The 23495-nt window shown below is 37.8% G+C and overlaps 1 protein-coding gene across 1 annotated transcript in view; it reads left to right on the top strand.

The window, feature by feature from the left end:
* The window catches only part of BMP5 (bone morphogenetic protein 5), a 140400-nt gene that overhangs the window by 57918 nt on the left and 58987 nt on the right, over positions 1–23495 (top strand). The window contains exon 2 of the mRNA XM_005696188.3: positions 18734–18926. Within this exon, the coding sequence (XP_005696245.1) occupies positions 18734–18926 (193 nt within the window). The remainder of the gene's footprint in view (positions 1–18733; positions 18927–23495) is intronic.

Raw genomic sequence — 23495 nt, 5'->3', positions numbered from 1 at the left:
TTTTTTGTTTTTTTTTTTTTTAATATCATATCTCTCTGTGTCTGTTTCTGTTTTTAAGTAGATTCATTTCTATCTTTTTTTTGTCTTTTAGATTCCACATATAAGTGATATCATATGATATTTGTCTTTCTCTGTCCAACTTCACTTAGTGTGATGCTTTTGATGGACCAAAGTCTTCAGGTAATTCCTAAGAAATGTTTTATGGGAATCAAATTTTCGATCCCCTGCACATCAGGAAGTATCCTTGTTATACCTTCATTTCGATGATGGGTACTTGAGTTGAAATACATTCAACTCAAAATATATTCAAAATATATTTTCATCGTGATTTTGAAGTCATTGTCTCCTAGTCTTGTAGATGGCAATGTTGTTTTTGAAAAGTCTAAATCCTTTTTGATTCCTGATCCCCATGTATGGAGCTTATATTTTGTGTCTGGAAACATGTAGAAACTTCTCTTTGTTGACAGAGCAGACATTTTCAGTCTTGAAACTTTTGCATTTGGCTCAGTGAACTGAATTATTTCTTTTGTGATTTCATCACTTCCTAACCTCTCTTTCTGGAACCACTATTATCAGGGCTCATTCTGAACTACTCCCCTAATTTTTCCTTTCTTAATGTCTTCCTTCTTTCCTTTCTTTCTCGTCTATTTTTCATTCTTTTGAATAATTGCTCTCCTTTTTGAAAATTTCTTCAACTCAATCTTTCAAGCTGAGACTGATTTTCAGCTTCATTTTCAAGAGATGTTTTGGCATTGAATATTTGTCTTTCATAGCATCTTGTTTCATGGATGTGAAAGCGTCTCTTAACTCTCAAAGGCTGTTTGGTATTTTTTAGTAATGTTTTTTTAATTGAAATACCTCCAAGTTTATTTTTAAAAAATCTCCTCGTCTCTATATTTCAAGGGAGAGAATTTTCTCAGCTATCTAGTGATCCTTGCTTGTTAGCTCTTACTTAATTTCAAGAGATTAAAAAGCTGATGAGAGAGTGGGTGGCTGAGTCCCTGATGTCTCAAACAGTGAAGTATCCACCTGCAATGTGAGAGACCTGGGTTGGGAAGATCCCCTGGAAGGGGGCACGACAACCCACTTCAGTATTCTTGCCTGGAGAATCCCCATGGACAGAGGAGCCTGGTGGGCTACAGTCCTTGGGGTCGCAAAGAGTCAGACACAACGGAGGGACTAAGTACATCTTAGAGACTCAGCATAAGGGTGGAACTTGGTATTATTTTCCAAGATATTTTTGCATTGCCATTTTGTGGAGACATTTTTTTCTTCTAGGAATGGTCAGATTTCAATAAGAGGGCTCTTTTATTCTCTTGTCTGGAAGGCATGGGCCTGGTTGTCAACATTCTGGAAACTGAATGGGGAAAGAAACCCAGGACTCAGCATCAGTCTGCATGGGTTGGTCTAGTTCCTCTGTTTGCAGAATACTACATTCTCAACTGTGCTGGTGATGCCAGTTCTCCAGAAAACTTCCAAACTTCTCCCCATGTGGCCAGAGCACTAAGTACCACAGGTGTGGAGGGTGATCTAGACCCCACCAGCTTCTTAAACGTCTAATACTCAACCATTCTTGCTTTAGCCTCATTCTCACACCTGTTCTGTGCACTCACTTCCAGGTACTAGGTCTCACCAAGTGCTGCCATTTGGAGGAATATGTAGGTTAAATGAGGTTGATATACAGCTTTTCTCGTAGCTGAATTTGGTTCTTTATGTGACAGCATATATGGGTAGTTGGATGGATTATGAAATAACATTCAGAACAAATCAAACTATTAGCAATAAAAGCATCAGAAAACAGTTCATCTGATAATTAATATAAAATTGAATTGGAGACTCAGGAAGTTATTAAATTTGAATCTAAAATGGGATCGTCAGAGCTGGATCTCAGAAGACTTATTTTCTCTCCAGGTGTGCGTCCGAAGAATCTTGGAGGCTTTGTATAGTTTGAACTCAAAACCAGATACTGCTCAATGATTCTTCACTGAATTTTGCTCTGAGTTTTGTGGTTGACCTGAAATCCCAAAACAAAGGAAAAACCCAGGAGTGTGAAACCAGATCAACCAAAATATGAAACTGTTCATATGAAAACTCTGTGACCTGAGACCACTAAGAATCCCTTGACTCTAATTACAACGTGGTCTCATTCCATAAATGTGGGAAGGTCATGTGATTTCTTTATTGATTCTGGCACCTGTTACATCTTTATTAAATCTAGCACATGTTCTTAAGTAGGTCTCCAATTATAAAAAGCATTTTTAATACAATGTATTGATTCATCTAACACAATTTTAATAATGTGTTGCAAAGAAATGTTTAAACAAGTCATGTATTATGTATTCCAGTTCCTATCTTTAAACACTCAGACTGATGAAATGAACTTTCACTTTCAAGGATGATGCTAGAAAAACATACCAAATAAAAACAGTTCTAATAATTTTTATAATGAAAAAGAAACTAAAAAAACAAAGCATATTTCTGAAAGAAGCAACTATTTTCATTATTTTTGGAAGAAGATTAAAAATATTATGAACATGTTACCAAATATTTGTTTATATTACATATTGCAGAGGAGAAATTCATGTTTTTATAGAAATAGAGAAAAATGAACAGAATATATAAATTATTATATTAAAATACATAAATGTTCTTTTCTACAGCATATGATTCATTTTGCAAATTATTTTAAGTATAATTTTATTGATAACCATAAAATATACCAATGTTAATTTTTCTATTACCTTTTTCTTCTTTCATAAGAGTAATATATATCCATTGAAGAATAAGAGATTCTATTATTTCAGCATTTGTCTTTAAGTATCATTCTAGTTGGTGGAAACAAAATAAATATAAAATATTAGGGTTATAAGTTATCCTTATTTATGTGAATCCCTTTCAAAGAAGAAAGGGAAAAGAAATACACCATTAGGAAGAATACTATTTTGAAACATGAGCAAGACTCATTTAAGAATAAATGGTTAAACTGTAAATCAACCAGACTTCAATTTTTTGAAAAAGAACAAATGGTTGAGGGGCTCTTGGCTTAGTTGGATCAATGGAAAAGTGAAAGTGAAAGTCGATCAGTCATGTCCAACTCTTTGAGACCCCATGGATTATACAGTCCATGGAATTCTCCAGGCCAAAATACCAGAATGGGCAGCCCTTCCATTTTCCAGGGGATCTTCCCAACCCAGGGATCGAACCAAGGTCTCCTGCATTGCAGGCGGATTCTTTGCCAGCTGAGCCACAAAGGGAGGCCCAGTTGGTTCACTTTTTGGAGTTTGTATTTATTCTCCCTCCTGAAACAAGCAAAAAGAAACAGAATCGGACATAAATGCCTATATTCTCATATTTATTCTCTTCCCATGTATATTCCTCACCTACTGTGTATCAGAGATTGGAGAAGGAATGGAGTACACAGCAATGAGACAAGCAGAACTATTGTTGTCAAGCTTAAAATCTGGTGCCAGGGGCAGCAATAGCAACTATAGGAAATAAACTTGGGCCCCCATGACCACGTATGGGCTTTGCCTAAGCAGAACAGATGAATTAGTTATAGAGCATATAGGTAATACATTCATATATACCATTTTATTCCTTTATTAAAAACCTATACAACCACATAATTGTGTTTCTGATAACTTCATATGGCTTTAAGTCCAATCACATTTCTCTGTGTCCTCCTTCCTGTACCAAACTTCATTGATGCAACCCATTAGGCAGAAAAAATATAGTTCGGCTTGAACCACAGATTGAACTTGAGTGAACTCTGTAAAAGTTATCATATTGATTTCAAATTTAAAGCAGCTCACTCGAGAAACACATTTATTTGTTCAGCTACAGAAATTCTCATATCCTTTAAACAATGCAAATGTCTTAAACTTCCTTCATTTCCCCCCATAGAGAAATTTTGAACACACTTAATGGCAAGTTTTCTAGTTTTCCTTTTTTTCCGCTAAGGATGATTGTTATTCTTTTCCTGGACAAGATGTTTCTGAAATTCTCCAAAATGAACAACTGAGTACACTAAAAATGTGATATGAAAACAGTATTTCTTTATTGTATAAATAAAAACTTGCAAACCCTAACGACTGATACACTAGGGTGAGTGGTTTCACTTTGACATCGCATGTATCATGGCATCAGGATATCTCTCAATTATAACCAAAACAAGTGAGAATGGATTTCAGGCCTGGAGAAGAGCTCTTAAGGGGATAATAGACTTTTGATGTTTGCCTTTTCACAGCAGCACAATGGCTAATTCCTGTACCTCCTGACCTTGTAGTGTCTCCTAACCAAGTATTGACATTAATCTACTGCTCTTCTGTCACCCATCGCATTTGGGAGTCCAGCCTCTGTTTCCAATTATCAGTCATTAGCGAAGACCCTGAGCAATTTCAGAGAAAACTCACAAAACCTTTGACCTGTTTTTGTCAGATAACTACAAGTATTTGCTGTAGATAAACTATCATTTCATTTCGTGGTATCCAAGATGTAAAAGAGGGCTCTTTGCTGTATATCATTTACTGTAACCTCCGTCACCTTCAGGTGGTTAAAAATGAACTGTGTTATTTTACCGATGGAGCAGACGGATTCATGAGGTCATTCAGTGAAACCTGGTGCGATTGGGATGGTTGACCTCTAGCTGCCAGGCAATCTACAAGGTCCACAGATTTTTCCACTAAAGAACACAAGATAAATATTTACCAAAAGGTGATTATCAGATAGTTGTGTTTTTACATTGACTTCTTGTAGGTAAACACAAAATTTCTCAAATATTTGTACACAGTTTAACTGAAATCCATTATTTACATACTAAGTATATTCACTCATCATTAAGTAATCATTTTTTATTACACAGAATGAATTAATCAGGTACCATCCTCTGGGGATATTAATTCTAAACTGACTTTTGAAGTTTAATATTAACATCCAACCCACAAAAGATGAATATTTGTTTTAAAGTCCAAATAATTATTTCCTGTATAAAACATCTATAATAAAAAAGCAACAAAATGTTTTCTACATGTCAGGATGCATTATTGTCTTCAGGGTAAAAAAGCTAAGTGACTTTCAGACTCCCTTAAAGAGGAAATGTTTCAGGACTGCTAATTTGACTGGATTGATGAGTAATGAATCTCAAATGAGTATGTTGAATGAGTATGAATGTCAAAATGTATGCTGCTGTGTCCTCTATCTTGTAGATGTGAAATATTTAAAACAAGATATCGAGTAAATACAATTATTTTCTAACTACCCACGGTTGTAAAAATCTAGCCTGATTTTCTTTGTTGCTGTTGTTCAGTCACTAAGTTGTGTCTGACTCTTTGTGAGCCCTGTCCTTCAGCATCTCCCAGAGTTTGCCCAAACTCATGTCCATGAATCCATGATACCATCAAACTGCCTCATCTTCTGTTATCTCCTCATCCTCCTGCCTTCAATCTTTCCCAGCACCAGGGTCTTTTCCATTGAGTCAGCTCTTCATATCAGTGGCCAAAGTATTGGAGATTCAGTCCTTCCAATGAATATTCAGGTTGATTTCTTTTAGGATTGACTGGTTTGATCTCCTTGCTGTCTAAGGGACTCTCAAGAGTCTTCTCCAGCACCACAATTTGAAAGCATCAATTCTTCAGCACTCAGATTTCTTTATGGACCAACTCTCACATCCATACATGACTATTGGAAAAACCATAGCTTTGACTATATGGACCTTTGCTGACAAAGTCATGTCTCTGTTTTTTAATATGCTACCTAGGTTTGTCATAGCTTTTCTTTTTTTTTTTAATTTTTATTTTTACTTTATTTTACTTTACAATACTGTATTGGTTTTGCCATACATTGACGTGAATCCACCATGGGTGTACATGCGCTCCCAAACATGAACCCCCCTCCCACCTCCCTCCCCATAACATCTCCCCAGGTCATCCCCGTGCACCAGCCCCAAGCATGCTGTGTCCTGCATCGGACATAGACTGGTGATTCGTCTTCCAAAGAGCAAACGTCTTTTAATTTCACAGCTGCAGTCACCATCCTCAGTGATTTTGGAGTCCAGGAAAATAAAGTCTGTCACTGTTCCCATTGTCTCCCCATCTATTTGCCATGAAGTAATGGGACTGGATGCCATGATCTTCGGTTTTTGAATGTTGAGTTTTAAGCCAGCTTTTTCACTCTTCTCGTTCACCTTTATCAAGAGGCTCTTTAGTTCCTCTTTGCTTTCAGCCATTAGGGTGTTATCATCTGCATATCTGAGGTTATTAATATTTCTCTCCTCAGTCTTGATTCCAGCTTGAGCTTCATCCAGCCCAGCAGCATCTCACATGGTGTACTCCGCACAGATGTTAAATAAGCATGGTGACAATATACAGCCTTGATGTACTCTTTTCCCACTTTTGAAACAGCCAGTTTTTTCAAGTCCAGTTCTAACTGTTGCTTCTTGTCCTGTATACAGGCCTTTGTTCTGCATACAGGTTGCTCTGATTTTCTTAATGCCACTACAGCAACATATGAAAATTTAATTATATAACTATAACTAAACAAATAAAAGTTAAAAGGAACTATTACACTGTAACAAAATTACATAGCAAAATTAGAAACCAAAAAAATGTGTCTTTTCAATTTGATAACAAGTTAAACATTATAACAAAATTAAAACATTATAATAGTCATCACCTTTATTAATATGTCTATAGTCCAGATATAGAAATGGACTTTTTGATCATCAGCATGGCTGTGTTTCAGGCCAGGTAGCAATTTTGTGCAGTTAAATTTTTATTGATCATTTACTGTTTTTGTGATATATGTATAAATACAAAGAAAAGGGACAAGACAAAATGGATATTCCTCTAAACTATCTGATTCAATGGGATTAATATAAAGTGACATAATAATTATAATGTAAATGGAAAGGAATTCACACGAGACCTACTTCTTTTTGAGAAATTGCTCTGTTTCAGAAACTATGTAATGATCCTCTCTCTCAAATATTATTTAACCTCTGTAGTACACTGTGGAGAAAGCCTTTCCTGATCGATCTCCATGTTAAAGACAGATAAATAAAGTCTCAGGGATGTTGAAAATCTCTTCTAATATCACCAAAGTGTTAGAGTGTCAGTCCTTCCAATGGCTATTCAGGGTTGATTTCTTTTAGGATTGACTGGTTTGATCTCCTTGCTGTCCAAGGGATAGATTGGGGAACTAAAGTGAAAGTGTTAGTCGTTCAGTCGTGTCCAGCTCTTTGCGACCCCATGGACTGTAGCCTGCCAGGCTCCTCTGTCCATGGAATCTCCAGGCAAGAACACTGGAGTGGGTAGCTATTTTATTCTCCAGGGGATTGTCCCCAGCCAGGGACTGAAGCCAGGTCTCCTGCAATTAAGGCAGACTCTTCGTTATCTGAGTCACCAGGGAAGAGCTAGGAAACTAAGGCTTCCAGCAGGAGAAGTTAATTTGGGGGAGATTTCGAAGTAGTCTTTGAAGAATTCGAACTAGAGATTTTAAGGTCAGTTCAGATCAGTTAAGTTGCGACCGCATGGACTTCTGCACAGCAGGCCTCCCTGTCCATCACCAACTCCCGGAGTTTACAAAAATTCATGTCCATTGAGTGGGTGATTCCGTCCAGCCAACTCATCCTCTATTGTTCCCTTCTCCTCCCACCTTCAGTGTTTCCCAGGATCAGGGTCTTTTCGAATGAGTCAGCTCTTTGCATTAGGTGGCCAAAGTATCGGAGTTTCAGCTTTAGCATCAGTCCTTCCAATGAATATTCAGGACTGATTTCCCTTAGGATGGACTGGTTGGATCTCCTTGCAGTCCAAGGGACTCTCAAGAGTCTTCTCCAACACCACAGTTCAAAAGCATCAATTCTTCACTACTCAGCTTTCTTCATAGTCCAACTCTCACACCCATACATGACTGCTGGAAAAACCATAGCCTTGATTAGATGGATCTTTGTTGACAAAGTAATGTCTCTGCTTTTTAATAGGCTGTCTAGGTTGGTCATAACTTTCCTTCCAAGGAGCAAGCATCTTTTAATTTCATGGCTGTAGTCACCATCTGCAGTGATTTTGGAGCCCCCCAAAATAAAGTCAGCCACTGTTTCCACTGTTTCCCCATCTATTTCCCATGAAGTCATGGGACCGGATGATCTTAGTTTTCTGAATGTTGAGTTTTAAGCCAACTTTTTCACTCCCCTCTTTCACTTTCATCAACAGGCTCTTTAGTTTTTCTTTGCTTTCTTCCATAAGGGTGGTGTCATCTGCATATCTGAGGTTATTGATATATCTCCTGGCTATCTTGATTCCAGCTTGTGTTTCCTCCAGCCCAGCATTTCTCATGATGTACTCTGCATATAAGTTAAATAAGCAGGGTGACAATATACAGCCTTGATGTACTCCTTTTCCTATTTGGAACCACTCTGTTGTTCCATGTTCAGTTCTAACCTGCATACAGATTTCTCAAGAGGCAGGTCAGGTGGTCTGGCATTCCCATCTCTTTCAGAATTTTCCATAGTTTGTGGTGATCCACACATCAAAGGCTTTGGCATAGTCAATAAAGCAGAAATGTTTTTCTGGAACTCTTTTGCTTTTTTGATGATCCAGCAGATGTTGGCAATTTGATCTCTGGTTCCTCTGCCTTTTCTAAAACCAGCTTGAACATCTGGAAGTTCATGGTTCACGTATTGTTGAAGCCTGGCTTGGAGAATTTTGAGCATTACTTTACTAGTGTGTGAGATGAGTGCAATTGTGCAGTAGTTTAAGCATTCTTTGGCATTGCCTTTTAAATAGAAGATTTTAAGGATATCTAAGTAGGAGATTTTAAGAAGTGGAATGTGGACTTTGAGCATATGGGAAGCATCTTAGAGGATCTTAGGTCTAGGATCTAGGTCCACCCTCAACCCACCGTGTGCAAGAACAATGAACTATTTATTATTCACTCCTGTGGCCCTAAATTTCACATCTAATTCCACCTATACAAACTCCTCTCTCTACGTGGTGATGATTCTTTAAGGCCAAGTTCAGAATGACCTCCCCTTGAAGCCTCCTGCACCCTGTGTTGCTCCTTCCTTCTGGCCCCACACATGTCTTCCTCAAAACTCCACCCCACTGTGCCGCATGGTGCTTCTCCACGTCTGTTCTTCTCATCCTGAGCTCCTAGCTCTTTGCTTCTCAGATCTCCTTAACTATTAGGGTCTGACCCAGAGCAGTTATGCAATGAATATTTTTGGCTTGAATAAAGTTAGAGGTAGCACCGCGGCTATTTTCAGGATAATCAAGATGTGTGTATATGGAAGGCCAGAGAGAGAAAAGCAGCTCCCTGACAGCCAGAACTGGGACTGGATCAAGGAAGGGAGAAAAAGTTTAAAATGAAAATGTCTTAATCTTATGAAATCAACAAGTACTTAATTTATTGCTATTACTGTTTATTATTTAACATATCAGTTTTTATTCCAATTCTTGATTTAGCTATTATTATTGAATTCTAATAACCACTGATGGCTGAGTCCTGGGCCCCATCCAGTCTGATAAGTGAGAGGAAACCTTAAGACAATCTTCCTTCCAGTTCCAAAGCTCTTTTTGTAGAAGACTTAATGAACTATAGTTGATTTACAAAGTTGTGTTTAATCTCTGCTCTACAGCAAAGTGACTCAATTATGCATATATATGCTTCCTCATATTGTTTTCCATATGATTTATCACAGGATATTGAATTTTGCTCCGTGTGCTCTACAGCAGGACCTGTTGTTTATCCATCCTGTATATAATAGTTTGTACCTGCTAATCCCAAACTCCCACCCCCTCCCTCTCACACCTTCCTCCTACTTGGCAGTCACAAGTCTGTTCTGTATATCTCAGGTTTAATTCTTTGGGTCCCTAAATTGCTCATATTTTTAAAGCAAAGTAATATATAAATATTGGATCAGTAATTTGATTTTGTCAATTTCAAAATTGTGTGCAGCATTCTTTTAATTAATTCAGGAAATTTCTTTACCTATCGCAGGACAAAATTTAAATAATTTAACCATCTCACAATTGTTTTGCAATTTTCCTCCTTATCAAACTCTATTCATGAAGCATTTATGAGCACCAGTAGGAAGACTTCAACTATAGGACATTCAAAAGTCAACTGAAATTGCTCTTCCCAATAGACCATTCCAGGGGACGGTTTTCCCTTTTTCAAGTCACACATGGCTATGGTATTAAGAGGCTCTTAGGGTTTCTGGAATCTGGAGTTTACCACACTCTCTGGGATGGTTATCCTTTCAAAGAAACATGTAACGTGTGCATTCACTGACCAATGAATAGGCCTTTATAGGCCCAAGTTTATGTTTCTCGATGGACTAGTCAGTGAGGAATGCCTCGCAGAGTGAGACATCTCGGGAGTCACATGACAGCTTTGCTTTCTTTTTCTCACTTTAAAATGTAATACAGATTAATAATTCTATGAGTAATCTCTTAATGATTTTTTGCACTCAGCAGCAAACAATGATCTGTATTCTTTCAACAGCTGGCTGTGCTCCTGGGAAAATGCTATCTTTGCCTTGCAGCTACTGGTTCTGTTTGAATCTTCCAAGTTCCAGCCCTGTGTGGGAGATTAAGATTGATTACCCATGGATGCATCCCCTTAAAACGGCAGATAAATCACTAAATAGATAAAACTGCAATTCTCTGTTAATTAGCCCTACTCTTCAGATATTGCAGACAGCAAAATATTTAGTCAGGACATTTCTATCCAATTTCTACTTATGATAAAGTCATTCAGAGAGGTGTCTGTTTGGAAAAAAGGGAATGCCATCAGTCATTGGCTTCTGTAGAGTTATATCTCAACAAGAAAATGCCTCAGTGTATGTCTTGTCTTTGAACACAAGAAGCTTAATCTTTGCAGAACTTTGGCAATTTAGAGCATTTAGAATGTCATTTGGGGCTTCTATAAAGGCAATCCTGTTTCTTTTCACTCTCAGCCCATTACTCATGGAATGTGAATCTTCTGATTCATATATTACCTCTTGCATGCTTTGATGTTGCCACTTTTAAAATAAACTATAAAAATAAATCCATTCTCTGTTTCTGTCAGTGTAGGTGACCTTTCAGTTGTTCTAGGTGGTTTGTAGATGGAAGGGTTTGGAAGACACAAAACATGCTTTCTGAAAGCAGAAGGAGGTACATTTCCCATCATCATTACAATTCTGTTTTGAGTGGTAAGCTGTATTAATTCTGCTGACTTTTTGATGTTTTTTCTGTGAGTTGGTGTGTGTGTGTGTGTGTGTGTAGGAAGCAAATCTTTCATTTTTGTAGAGAGCGCTGTGGGCCACCATCAGCTCAAATGTTAAATAAACAACCCTGTGTTGATGCACTTGTTTAATGTACGGTGATCATCGCTGGTTTTCATGTAACAATCTTCGAAACAAGAGTGTATCCCAAACAACAGTGGGAGAGGAGCCTGTGGCATTTGGGTTGTATTTGCATGGCTGTTTGGCAAAATATAGCCCGTTGATCTGGTTAGATACATAGCAGATAAGAAAATAGAAGTCTAGGCAGGTTGTCTTTTTCTCTTTTTAAATACAATTTTCAAAGGTGAATCAATTGATAAAGATGTATGTTTTAAGTCTAGCTATATTTGTTCCTAAGGGCTTCCCAAGTAGCTCAGCTGATAAAGAATCCACCTGCAATGCAGGAGTCCCTGGTTTGATTACTGGGTTAGGAAGTTCCCCTGGACAAGGGACAGGCTACCCATTCTAGTAGTCTTGGGCTTCCCTGGTAGTTCAGATGGTAAAGAATCCACCTGTAATGCGGGAGACCTGGGTTCAGTCCCTGGTTTGGGAAGATCCCCTTGAGGAGGGTGTATGAGGCAGCCCTCTCCAGTGTTCTTGCCTGGAGAATCCCCATGGACAGAGGACCCTGGTGGACTACATTCCTTGGGGTTGCAAAGAGTCAGACATGACTGAGCGATTGAGCACATATTTTCCCTATACTCTCTTGTGCATTTCATATGAGAGAAACAGTGAAGTGTTGTGGGATGAAGAAATGATCCCCACCAGAAACAAGTGTTAACCTCCTGGTCTCAGCCTGTTTCAAGCCCTGTGTCATTTTATCCCCATGGACAAGTCTTGGTGTGACTTGAGTGAGCTCACTGTTTCACTTTTTGTTTTTATTTGTCTTGGCTGCCAAGGAGATCTTTTCTACTCTTGAATAGGAATGTATTGACAATTATGGTTTTTATAAGATCTGGCAGATCTTAATCTTGTAACACAGACTTTATTAGAAATGATAATAAGGTTGTATTGGAAACTCATGCATAGCATTTGTTGATGTAACACAGAAGTAAAATAATGAATTGTAAGATCCAAATATTTAATACATTGTGAATCAAATCAAAACCTCCAAATATTTTGTACACATTGTAATGATTTTTCTACTTGTTTATTATCTTTTAGGCTTTCCAAGCCATTTACAATTGCATTGAGTTATGTAGCACAGTGTTATATACAGAGAAACACAATATATTTAATATAAAAGTAATCACAATATGAACAAGGCAAAGATGGCTCCTGTAAAAAGCTTACATTTAAAGAATATGAAATGTAGTGTTCTCATTCATCTATTTTGGAAGTGTTGCTTTGGTAGTAGTTCTGATGGAGAAATCTAAAAGCTAGTGAGTTACAATTATTTTAAAATGTAGTTGTAGGAAAAGGATGACCTTGTTTGCTAATAGATATATTATATAAAGACTTTTCTGGCAGTCCAGTGGTTAGACTCTGTCTTCCACTTCAGGGAACCCTATTTGGAGAACTGGGATCCTGCAAGCCATGCAATGTGGCTACAAAAAAAAAGAAAAAGAAATATTATATAATATTAATTCAACTTGTGAATACAATTGCTTGCTTGTTCATAAACATCTCCTTGGATAAGAAGTGGAGTAAGTATTAAACAAGTGAATATAATATAATGTTCTCTAAGATAAAGGTTGGAGGGAGTGATTTCTAGAATGAGTGGAGTTCAGAATGTAAGGCATCCTTTCTGGGGTAGGAACATCTCATAGAGGAGAATGAAAGCATTGAAAGATCAACTCTCCTGAGGGATAATTAGACGAAATGAACAAACAAAATGACGTCCAGGAAAAGCAAACACACAGTGTCTTGCTGGGGCTTGTGAAGTTGACATCTTGCTCTTGGGTTGAAATCGGCTCTCTCCCAATTATAGGCTGTGGGCCCCTGAGCCAGTAAGAGAAGCTTAAGGACATAAGTAAAGTTGCGAGGAGTAAATAAGATATATGTCCCCCTCCCCCCAAATGAGAGGCAAATAAATCAGGATGCCCTCAGTCAGTGGGAAATGTGGCTTGATGGTGCTGAAGGAAAAGACGGAAACAGCCTTTCATCTATTCATAGTCTTTCATTCAACCAAAGTTTATTAGGAGATTTCTTTGAATCAATATTTTGTTGGGTTAGATGCTGATTATACACTGGTGATCAAACCCTTGCTACTTCACCTGTCCTCCACATTCTTGTGTATTGCTCATAAAGATTGTTGAAATATACAGTTGACCCCCAAAACAACACAGTTGGAACTGCATGGATCCACTAATATGCAGATTTTTTCAATAAACATATTGGAAACATTTTCGGAGATCTGAAGCAGTTTGAAAAAGCTCAGACATGAACATAATGACCTAGAAAAATCAGAAAAATTAACAAAAGTTAAGTATGTCATGAATGCATACAATATACATAGATATAAGATACAAAATATGTGTTAATCAAAAGTTTATGATATAAATAAGGCTTCCAGTCAACAGTAGGCTATTAGTAGTTTTGCAGAGTCAGACTTACACACAGAATTTTGACTGTGCAGAAGGTCAGTTTTCCTGGCCCCTGTATTGTTCAAGAGTCACCTGTACTAACAATGAATGAGTCCCTAAGTAGGATGTCATTATGTAGGTGGTATGGACATTGAACAAAGATTTATAATGAGCTTTAGAAGACGGACATCTGTTACTGCCTAGCTGTCATCACCCAATTTCTTATTCTTAAGTTGGGGATATTAGTACTTGACACTTCCCTAAGTAACTGAGATTACCTTGTGAATATTTGTGAGCATCATTAGGAGTGCAAGGCTATATAAATACTACTTTTATTCCATTACTCATTGCAACATGTCCCCTGGAATTTACTGGTGCAATTATAATTCAAAGCAGTAGGATATAGGAATTTGAATTGCTGGACAAATCTGCTCTGCAACTTTATTCTGTGTGGTATATTTAATATAAAATTTTATTAAACTCTTTGAAAATCTGCCCCCTTAAGGGGTTAGGTTAAAGAGCCTGGATTAGAAAACTGAAATTTTATAATAACAGCTGAAACTCTAGCTTTCCACTTTATTACACTAACATCTCACAGGGGATTCCAGAACAGTAGATGACTTTACATAATATGAATTCAATACTTGTCCGCATCGTGCAGGTGCATGCTTTAGACTGGACCGTAACAACCTCATGTCAAAGTTCTGATGTCCAAAATTACAGTTACTTTTGTCTAAATTTCAAAAGCAAAATTGATTGTTAATGGAAAATTGAATAACGGTTGTTATCACTCAGAATTTTGAATATTGACTTTCAGAATAGAGAATATATACTTTGGAATGACTGATGAGTACTTAGAGTCTAAAGTGTGGAATTTCTCAAGCAGAGTCTGGATCAGTGCCACCCACTCAAACAAATAGAACATTTCTGCAGCAAAGCAATAAATATAAAGTGGGGATAAATGGGGACTTTAAAAATCATCTCAAATTGGTTAATTTTCAGTTTTTCTGCCAGTTGAAGCTAAAGCCAAAATTTCAGTTTACAGAGGTTTTTGGATTTTGGACTTGTAAATGCAAAATTTCAGATCTTTTATTTCCTTTTTTTTAAAAATGAAATATTGTTTATTTACCATGTTGTGTTAGTTTCAAGTGTGCAGCAGAATGATTCACATATATATATATATATTCTTTTTCAGATTCTTTTCCATTATAGGTTATTACAAGGTATTGAGTATAGTTTCCTGTGCTATAGAGTAGGTCCTTGTTGTTTACCTGTTTTATATATGGTAGTGTGTATCTGTTAACCCCAAATTTCTAATGGATCTGATCTTTATTAAAGCATAAATAGTTAGGACAAAGTAACACTCTCTTAGCACAAGCAGCCCAGCCTCCTGTTAAGAATCACAGTTCGGTTCAAGTGCTTGGATCTATCAGGTCAGTTTATTTCTCTTCCTCGGTTCTTATCTTGTCACAACAAAAATTTGGAGCAATGGAGTAAAAGGTATAGAACAACAGACAAGTTACAGCTCAGTTCAGCTCACAGATCTTTTATAAGACAGACACTCCTAAGACATGGGAGCAGGCTGACCCCAAAGCAGTTCTCCTCCTTCCTATTGATCCCTCTTGGCTTCCCCCCTTTCATACTTTCAGTTCCTACTTTTGTCCATGCCCTGTGCAAAGAAGGACTTGTACCCACCACCAGTCAATTAAAGGGAATTCAAATGGGCCTACCCCCAAGGCCAATTGAAAATTGCAAGTTATATAACAACAAGCTGTGTTGTTTATGTCTTCGCATAAGATATAAACAAGCTGTGTTGTTTATGTCTGTTATAATTAAATGTAAAATATTCATGAGCCCTTAATGGACTCCTTTGCCCAAGGTTCCTTAGAGGTTATTTTGCACCTCCTGTGTACCTAGGGTGCCTGTGCAGGAGTGGAAAAAGTCTCTGTAGTTACTTTGAAGCATATCTGTGAGCCCTCCTGGGTGTGCCTGGCATGGAGTTTAGAGATCAGCCTGCATCCCTTTTAGACAGGCCACCCCTTGTTGCTGATGCCTAACTTTCTACCTAACAGATTCAAATTATTTGGTAAAGTTTCTTTACTCTGCCTCCTCAGTTTCTTCATCTTCAAAATTAGGATGATAATAGAACCTACCCCACAGATTGTTGTAAAGTGTAATGTGTTAATGTTAATAAAATGCTTAAAACAGTTTTATTTTTAATATGTTTCATTATGTCATCTGTTTTGTCTCAATTAGGATCAGAAAAGAAGAAATTTACAGTGAATTAAATGTAGTGCTATGTAAAAAAAGAGTTTTGGCTAATTTTAAATTCATATGTACACTCTAGCTATAAGAAATCCTGTTTGTAGGTAATTTTCTGCCCTTACACTTTGGAGGGGGAGACTTGTTCATAGCAGACTACACTATAGCCAGCTGAAGTTTAGACAAAAAAGCGATTTAATTTATGGAACACAATAGGATATTAAAAATGCAGTCTCTTCCTTATTTAGGGAAAGGTAAATTAATTTCTCCAGGAATGAACCTCTTTTAGGACCAGTAAAAGTTGCTAAGTCATGTTCAGCTCTTTGCAATACCATGGACAGTTAATGAAATTCTCCATGCCAGAATACTGGAGTGGGTAGCCTTTCGCTTCTCCAGGAATCTTCCCAACCCAGGGGTCAAACCCAAGTCTCCCACATTGTAGGCGGATTCTTTACCAGCTGGGCCACAAGGGAAGCCCTTAGGACCAAGATAATGATATTTAAATAAAACAAAAGTTCATGAGTCATGGGAGATAGTGTTGGTGTAGCCAGGCAGCCTGAGAGCACTGTTCTCTCCAAGTTCATGGGATGAAGATGCCTCCAGGCATAGCTTACCTTTTCCTTTTTGCTGGGCTAGGTATCTAAGGTGGGAGTGGGGCTGAGCTTCTTGCTCTCCTAAACCACCTGCTACTCCTCTAGGGAAAATAAACCAGAGATTATTTTTGAGGATAAAGGTGAAGAATTGTGGGTGTCTTTATCATGAGCTTCCTCTCAGACTTGGAACCTGTCTGATGCTGGTACTTAAGTGTCCAACAGCCTTGATTCCCCAAAATCACTCCTCAATGATCATGACTGCCTGCTCTCTGTCTTAATCCTGACCTTTTCTCTGGTTTAGGACCCCAATGTCATAAATTTCCAGCAACTTTGGTAATGACATTTCAATTAATCTCCTAAAAATATTCTTGTATCTTAATGCCATTAACAAACTTTGGGAGTCGTTTTTATAGCATACATCTTTTATCTTCTTTAATGACATTTTAGCAATGAAATATCACTGATGTATGTAAAAAATATTATTATAGGTTTGTGAGACACTTGGAACACAGTACTTTGCAGTGGATTTTTTGTAACCTGTCCTACGCATGCTAAATTGCTTCAGTCATTTCTCTTTGGACCATCATCTGCCAGGCTTCATTGTCCAATATTATCTGAGATAACTGAGATTGTAAGAAACCTACCAATGCTGCAAAACTTAAATTCCATCAAATGATACGTCATTACTAAACATGTGCCCTTTCATTAGGTGGCTCTTTAAGAAAGACTTTGGTACCCAGCATGAGACAAGGTGGGATGCAGGCCTCCTCACTGCTGTGCCTGCCCCTGGACTGGTCTTCTTGAGGAAAAAAAATACAAAGAAACTATAAGGGGCTAAAAATAACTATGTGTATGCCAGTTGGGGCAAAATAGAGACAACCAATACAAAAAGATCAAAAACTCAACTGCCACTTCTAAAGAGCCTGGAGCAAAAACAGGGTGTTGAGAGCAAAAGCAGGGTCCTACACATGCCCTCTGCACACAGCACCACCTGAGCCATCCCTCTGGCCTGACCCGGGACCCACTTCTACCCTCAGCTCATATAAGGAGCCAGCTCACTGCCACCCTCTGCTCAGCACCAAGCAAGGGCATCTGTTGCTTTTGCTCCCTGCTGCTGTAACAGGGGCCCCAGTAAAGCCTTGTCTGACCTCTGATCAATTTCTCTTGATTAGGGAAGGTCAAGACCCCTGGTGGATAACAAGCATAGACTGTATCAAGCAATACAGCATTTTATAAAGCCAGATTATGTAGTGATATGCCTGACACTTCCTGTCCTGAGTTCAACACTCCTTCACATTCCCAAGAGGAAAAATTCTCTGACCTCTTTTGGTAGGAAGGTTGCCGAAGGCGGAATCGTTCCTCTCTCAATTACAGAGCCTAAAAACAGGCGGAGGGCTTTAGGAGACTGGATGCTGCTGCACCACTGGTGCAGAGGCCAGGGGCGCGGGGGTGGGTGGGGGGCGATTGGGGAGGTTGCACTCAGTAACCACTAAGAACTAATGAAAGTGCATTAAAAAAAAAAAAAAAAGAGCACTGCATTTGCTAAAAGGAGGAAAAAACTCTCCTGGGAAGACATTTTAGAAATAATCTTCCTTGTGAAAATGAATTTGTTTTATTTCCTTGACCTCTAAAATTTCATAAACACAGTCCCGCTGTGCCGGCAGCTCCCTGGGCCGCCTTCCGATTTTCCTCTCTTGGCTGTACTAAATCTCACTGCTGACCTCACCTGGAACTCTGGAGCTTTCTATCACAGAGTCTTAATTCTTGTATGAAGCCTCCTCTGTTCCGGTACTGGATACACACACTAGTAATAACTTCACAACCATCCCTTTAAAAAACATTTTTGGATAACCTTTCCATTTAGGAGCCAGGAATTTGTATAAAACCGCAGAGGTTATATTGCTTTTGAACTAAAGGCTGTTGGTTTGTGGAATTTCCTTTAACTAGAAACACGTATGAGTCTGTGGTTTTAGTGTTTTCCCAGTTTTATAACATCCTGCTTGTTTGTTTTCCAAAGTGAAAGAATTTACCATTAATTTCCATACTTAATAAAGGACTAACATTTTACTTCCTTTTGTGTTTGCTGGTTTCAGTTGAAAGAGACAAAGATTTTTCGCACCAGCGAAGGCATTACAAAGAATTCCGGTTCGATCTTACGCAGATTCCTCAAGGAGAAGCAGTGACGGCTGCAGAATTCCGGATATACAAGGATAGGAGCAACGGCCGGTTTGAAAATGAAACGATTAAGATTAGCATATATCAGATCATCAAGGAATACACAAATAGGTATCAGTATTTCATTTGACTTACCATCCTAGCAGATGCACGTTACACGGTAGTAAAATCCGTTGATAACCTGTGTCAGGGGTCGAATCATGCTTGTTTGCATGTGATGGCACCAAGGCATGCATAGACACGTGGAAGACGCATGTAACTGACTGAAACGTGCCTCGTATATTTCACAGCTTTTTCGTACTCCCGACGCCGTGTCTTATGCTCCCCTGTATGTGTTCTCCAGGCCCGTTTCCTCGTTTCTAAAATGAGAAAACTTCCATTTTAATTCTGCGCATATGGAATGTATGATTAACATTATTTAAATCACTTGTCTTTTCAGTAACAGTGACTTTATTTTTTCCTGGTGTTAAGTGTAAACTGTGTATACTTGTTAAGTGGATTTTGTATTTGCAGTAAATTCGGACAGCTAATCTGTATGTCTTCTGTCTATAAAATGCTTAATTCAAAATGGTACAAAAATGGACAGAGAATCTGAAATACTAAATGTATGAAAACCCCAGCTGATAATTACTGCAAATGAGCTATCAAGTGTAAGAATTAGAAAGAGACTTTAGTGGTATTTTCAGACCTTCCACCAATATAGAAATTGGTAAACCTTTTATTTATATAAAACGTTTGACAACTGATAAGCACTTTTGTTGGACTGCTCTTACATTTTTTAAAAAAATTCTAGTTGAGATATTATGTTGAGGTGGATTTTGTTCTCCATTCATTAAATCTAGATTTCCACTTTGATGAAATATTACGTCCTTTGTTGACAAGACAAACATTTAGAAAGACACCTGTCATGAACCTGCGGAGGCCTCTCTCTCCTTATTGAATATTTCTAGCTCCTGACATTTGCTTTTTTGTTTTTTTTGGTGTTAGAGTGTACAGGATTTTCCAGTGAGTGTTCCATAGAAACTAACTCCTTATAATACTCAGTGAAAGAAGAGAATAAAATGCTCCTGGGGTCAAATGCATTTCAAAAGTCTACTTGTCTGACTGTGTTTTAGGTGCTTCACCATTAATATCAGAATAGTAAAGTCTTGTCAACAAAGAAACCTGTCAATTTAGTTTTACCTGGTCTTCTTCAAAATTACTCAACTACAGAATCTTTTCCTTTGGTTTTGCTTAATATCCTATGAAACGCTAATTCAACAGGACACACCTTAATAGAAGCTTATCTCTGTACACTGTTATTTTCTGAGCAGTGATTTCAAAGCAGAAACATCTCTGCTCTTTTCTCAGCTGTAACACATACGAGCTACTTGTTTATGGGTGAGTTTTTTGTTTGTTTTTAAATCTCAGTCTGGTGGTTCCATTTATAAAAAGATACTAATTATTTTCTCACTACTTTATTCTTTAAAAAATACTAAATAATGGTGGTCTTTTAAAATTAAATGACTAGAATTGAAAATAATGATCCAAATACTATTTAGTTACATTGCCATAGTTAATAAATCCTTCATTTATATTTCTCTTGTAACTATGTCTGTTTTGACGTTTGGGCTTGTGACATCCTGAAAGAAGGAACAGTGTCGTAAGTAATTTTTTGTTTTTAGAATCAAAACTATGAATTTGTTTGATATGATTTACAATTTTGAAATTATCATTAGCCATGAATGGGGTACTTCCTCCATGCTGCTGCTGCTGAGTCACGTCAGTCGTGTCCAACTCTGTGCAACCCCATAGATGGCAGCCCACCAGGCTCCCCCGTCCCTGGGGTTCTCCAGGCAAGAACACTGCAGTGGGTTGCCATTTCCTTCTCCAATGCATGAAACTAAAAAGTGAAAGTGAAGTCGCTCAGCGACCCATGGACTGCAGCTACTTCGTCCATGGACATATCCTAAAATGCTTGAATTATCTTACTTTTTGACTATTCGCAATATATTTTTATGTATGTTAAATCTGTACTTGGTTATTCAACATGCCAAGTATTTTTTACAGGAACAATTTGTACACCAGGCCCCTATTAATTTGTTTGAATCTAAATATAGACATTTACACTGACCACAATTAAAGGTCCTAACTTTTATTTAGGTCCATTGCTCTATCTGCTCAGGATATTTTTGAATGTCCTCCACTGAACTAGCTATGCTTTGAGCTTGTTTTCATTCTATGTTGTAAGTATGTTAACTACAGTTACATAATTTAAGACATAATAACAATGATGAGAATAAAGGACAAATACACTTGTAATTAGAAAATAATGCTAATATTTATAATTATTTAATAATTATTCATTGATATTTATAGGTTTATTTATAAATGAACATATGCTGAGTTTTATTAATAATACATTTTGAAATATTTATGACTATTGATGCTTAATCAGATATAATAGTTTTGGAAAATTTCATTTCTCTCCAAAAATAAAACATCTGTCTATTTTGAAACTATGGTATTTCTCTAATTATAACTGGTAAACATGTACTCTGTCTGACTGCTCTATCACTATTCTTGGGTATAATTTGGTTAAATCTTTACTTATTTTAATATGTGTTTAAATCTACTATAAGATCCAGAATTTCACTGATATTTTTCCTAACTCTTTGAAAATGATTTCTGAAATCTATACTACATGTATCTCCTTGATTGATATTTTCTCACCCTACCATTCCAGACTCTAGAATGGCATAACTTGGATAGGATTCTATTCAATTTAATGAATATTATTTTGAAATATCTAACTCAGTGAATTCAATTGAATATTAATTCAGTTCTACCAAGTTCACATTTTTTAATATTTACTATTAAGTACTGTTGCTGCTTTGTGATTTTGTCCTGTCCAGTTCAGTTCAATTCAGTTGCTCAGTTATGTCCGACTCTTTGTGACCCAAAGGACTGCAGCACTCCAGGCTTCCCTGTCCATCACCAACTCCTGGAGCTTGCTCAAACTCATGTCCATCGAGTTGGTGATGCCATCCAACCATCTCATTCTCAGTCTTCTCCTCCTGCCTTCAATATTTCCCAGCATCAGCGTCTTTTCAAATGAGTTAGTTCTTCACATCAGGTGGCCAAAGTATTGGCGTTTCAGCTTCAGCATCAGTCCTTCCAATGAATATTCAGGACTGATCTCCTTTAGGATGGACTGGTTGGATCTCTTTGCAATCCAAGGGACTCTCAAGAGTCTTCTCCAACACCACAGTTCAAAAGTATCAATTCTTCGGTGCTCAGCTTTCTTTATGGTCCAAATTCACATCCATACATGAAAAACCATAACCTTGACTAGATGGACCTTTGTTGACAAAGTAATGTCTCTGCTTTTTAATAGGCTGTCTAGGTTTGTCATAGCTTTTCTTCCAAGGAGCAAGCGTCTTTTAATTTCATGGCTGCAGTCACCATCTGCAGTGATTTTTGGAGCCTAAGAAAATAGTCTGTCACTGTTTCCACTGTTTCCCCATCTATTTGCCATGAAGTGATGGGACTGGGTGCCATGATCTTAGTTTTCTGAATGTTGAGTTTTAAGCCAGCTTTTTCACTCTCTTTCACGTTCATCAAGAGGCTTTTTAGTTTCTCTTTGCTTTCTGCCATAAGGGTGGTGTCATCTGCATATCTGAGGTTATTGATATTTCTCCTGGCAGTCTTGATTCCAACTTGTGCATCATCCATCCTGGCATTTCACATGATGTACTCTGCATATAAGTTAAATAAGCAAGGTGACAATATACAGTGTTAACATACTCCTTTCCCAGTTTGGAACCAGTCTATTGTTCCATGTTCAGTTCTATCTGTTGCTTCTTGACCTGCATACAGATTTCTTAGAAGGCAGGTAGGGTGGTCTGGTATTTCCTTCTCTTTAGGAATTTTCCAGTTTGCTGTGATCCACAGTCAAAGGCTTTGGCATAGTCAATAAAGCATAAGTAGATGCTTTTCTGGAACTCTCTTGCTTTTTCTGTGATCCAGCGGATGTTGGTAATTTAATCTCTGGTTCCTCTGCCTTTTCTTAATCCATCTTGAATATCTGGAAGTTCTTGGTTTTTTCCTGTAGGGTTGTGCTATACTTATTGTCTTCTGTATATTTGCTAATGTGTATGGAATTTGTTCCCTATTTGTTTAAATCACTAAAACATACAAATGTACACGTGCGTACCTGACACTTCAATTTTATGTATCATTCTCCAGGTGGGAGAATCTCTTGCAAAATGCCTTCCTTATATGTGAAAAAAACATTCATCCACTGCCAATGGTTCATTAATCCAAAGTGTGCAAGTGTGCTAAGTCGCTTCAATTATGTGCAACTTTGTGCAACGGTATGGACTGTAGCCCGCCAGGCTCTTCTGTCCATGGGATTCTCCAGCCAAGAATACTGGAGTGGGTTGGCATGCCCTTCTCCAGGGGATCTTCCAGACCCTGGGATGGAACCAGTGTCTTATGTCCCCTGCATTGGCAGGAGGGTTCTTTACCTCTAGCGTCACCTGGGAAGCCCTATCCACAGTGCAATAAAATGCAATCCTATGCTGTGCCATTGTCTGTAAATCTAGGACCCCCTTTTTGGACTCCGGTTTCTCTGCCAAAGAAAGACATTTAAGGGCCAGAAGCTGCAGAAAGGCCACATACACCTCGTAGTGTATTTCA

This window comes from Capra hircus, chromosome 23, assembly GCF_001704415.2.
Source record: "Capra hircus breed San Clemente chromosome 23, ASM170441v1, whole genome shotgun sequence".
NCBI classification, from domain to species: domain Eukaryota; kingdom Metazoa; phylum Chordata; class Mammalia; order Artiodactyla; family Bovidae; genus Capra; species Capra hircus.
Note: the sequence above shows the minus strand (reverse complement) of the source record. Positions and strands in the feature narration are given on the sequence as shown.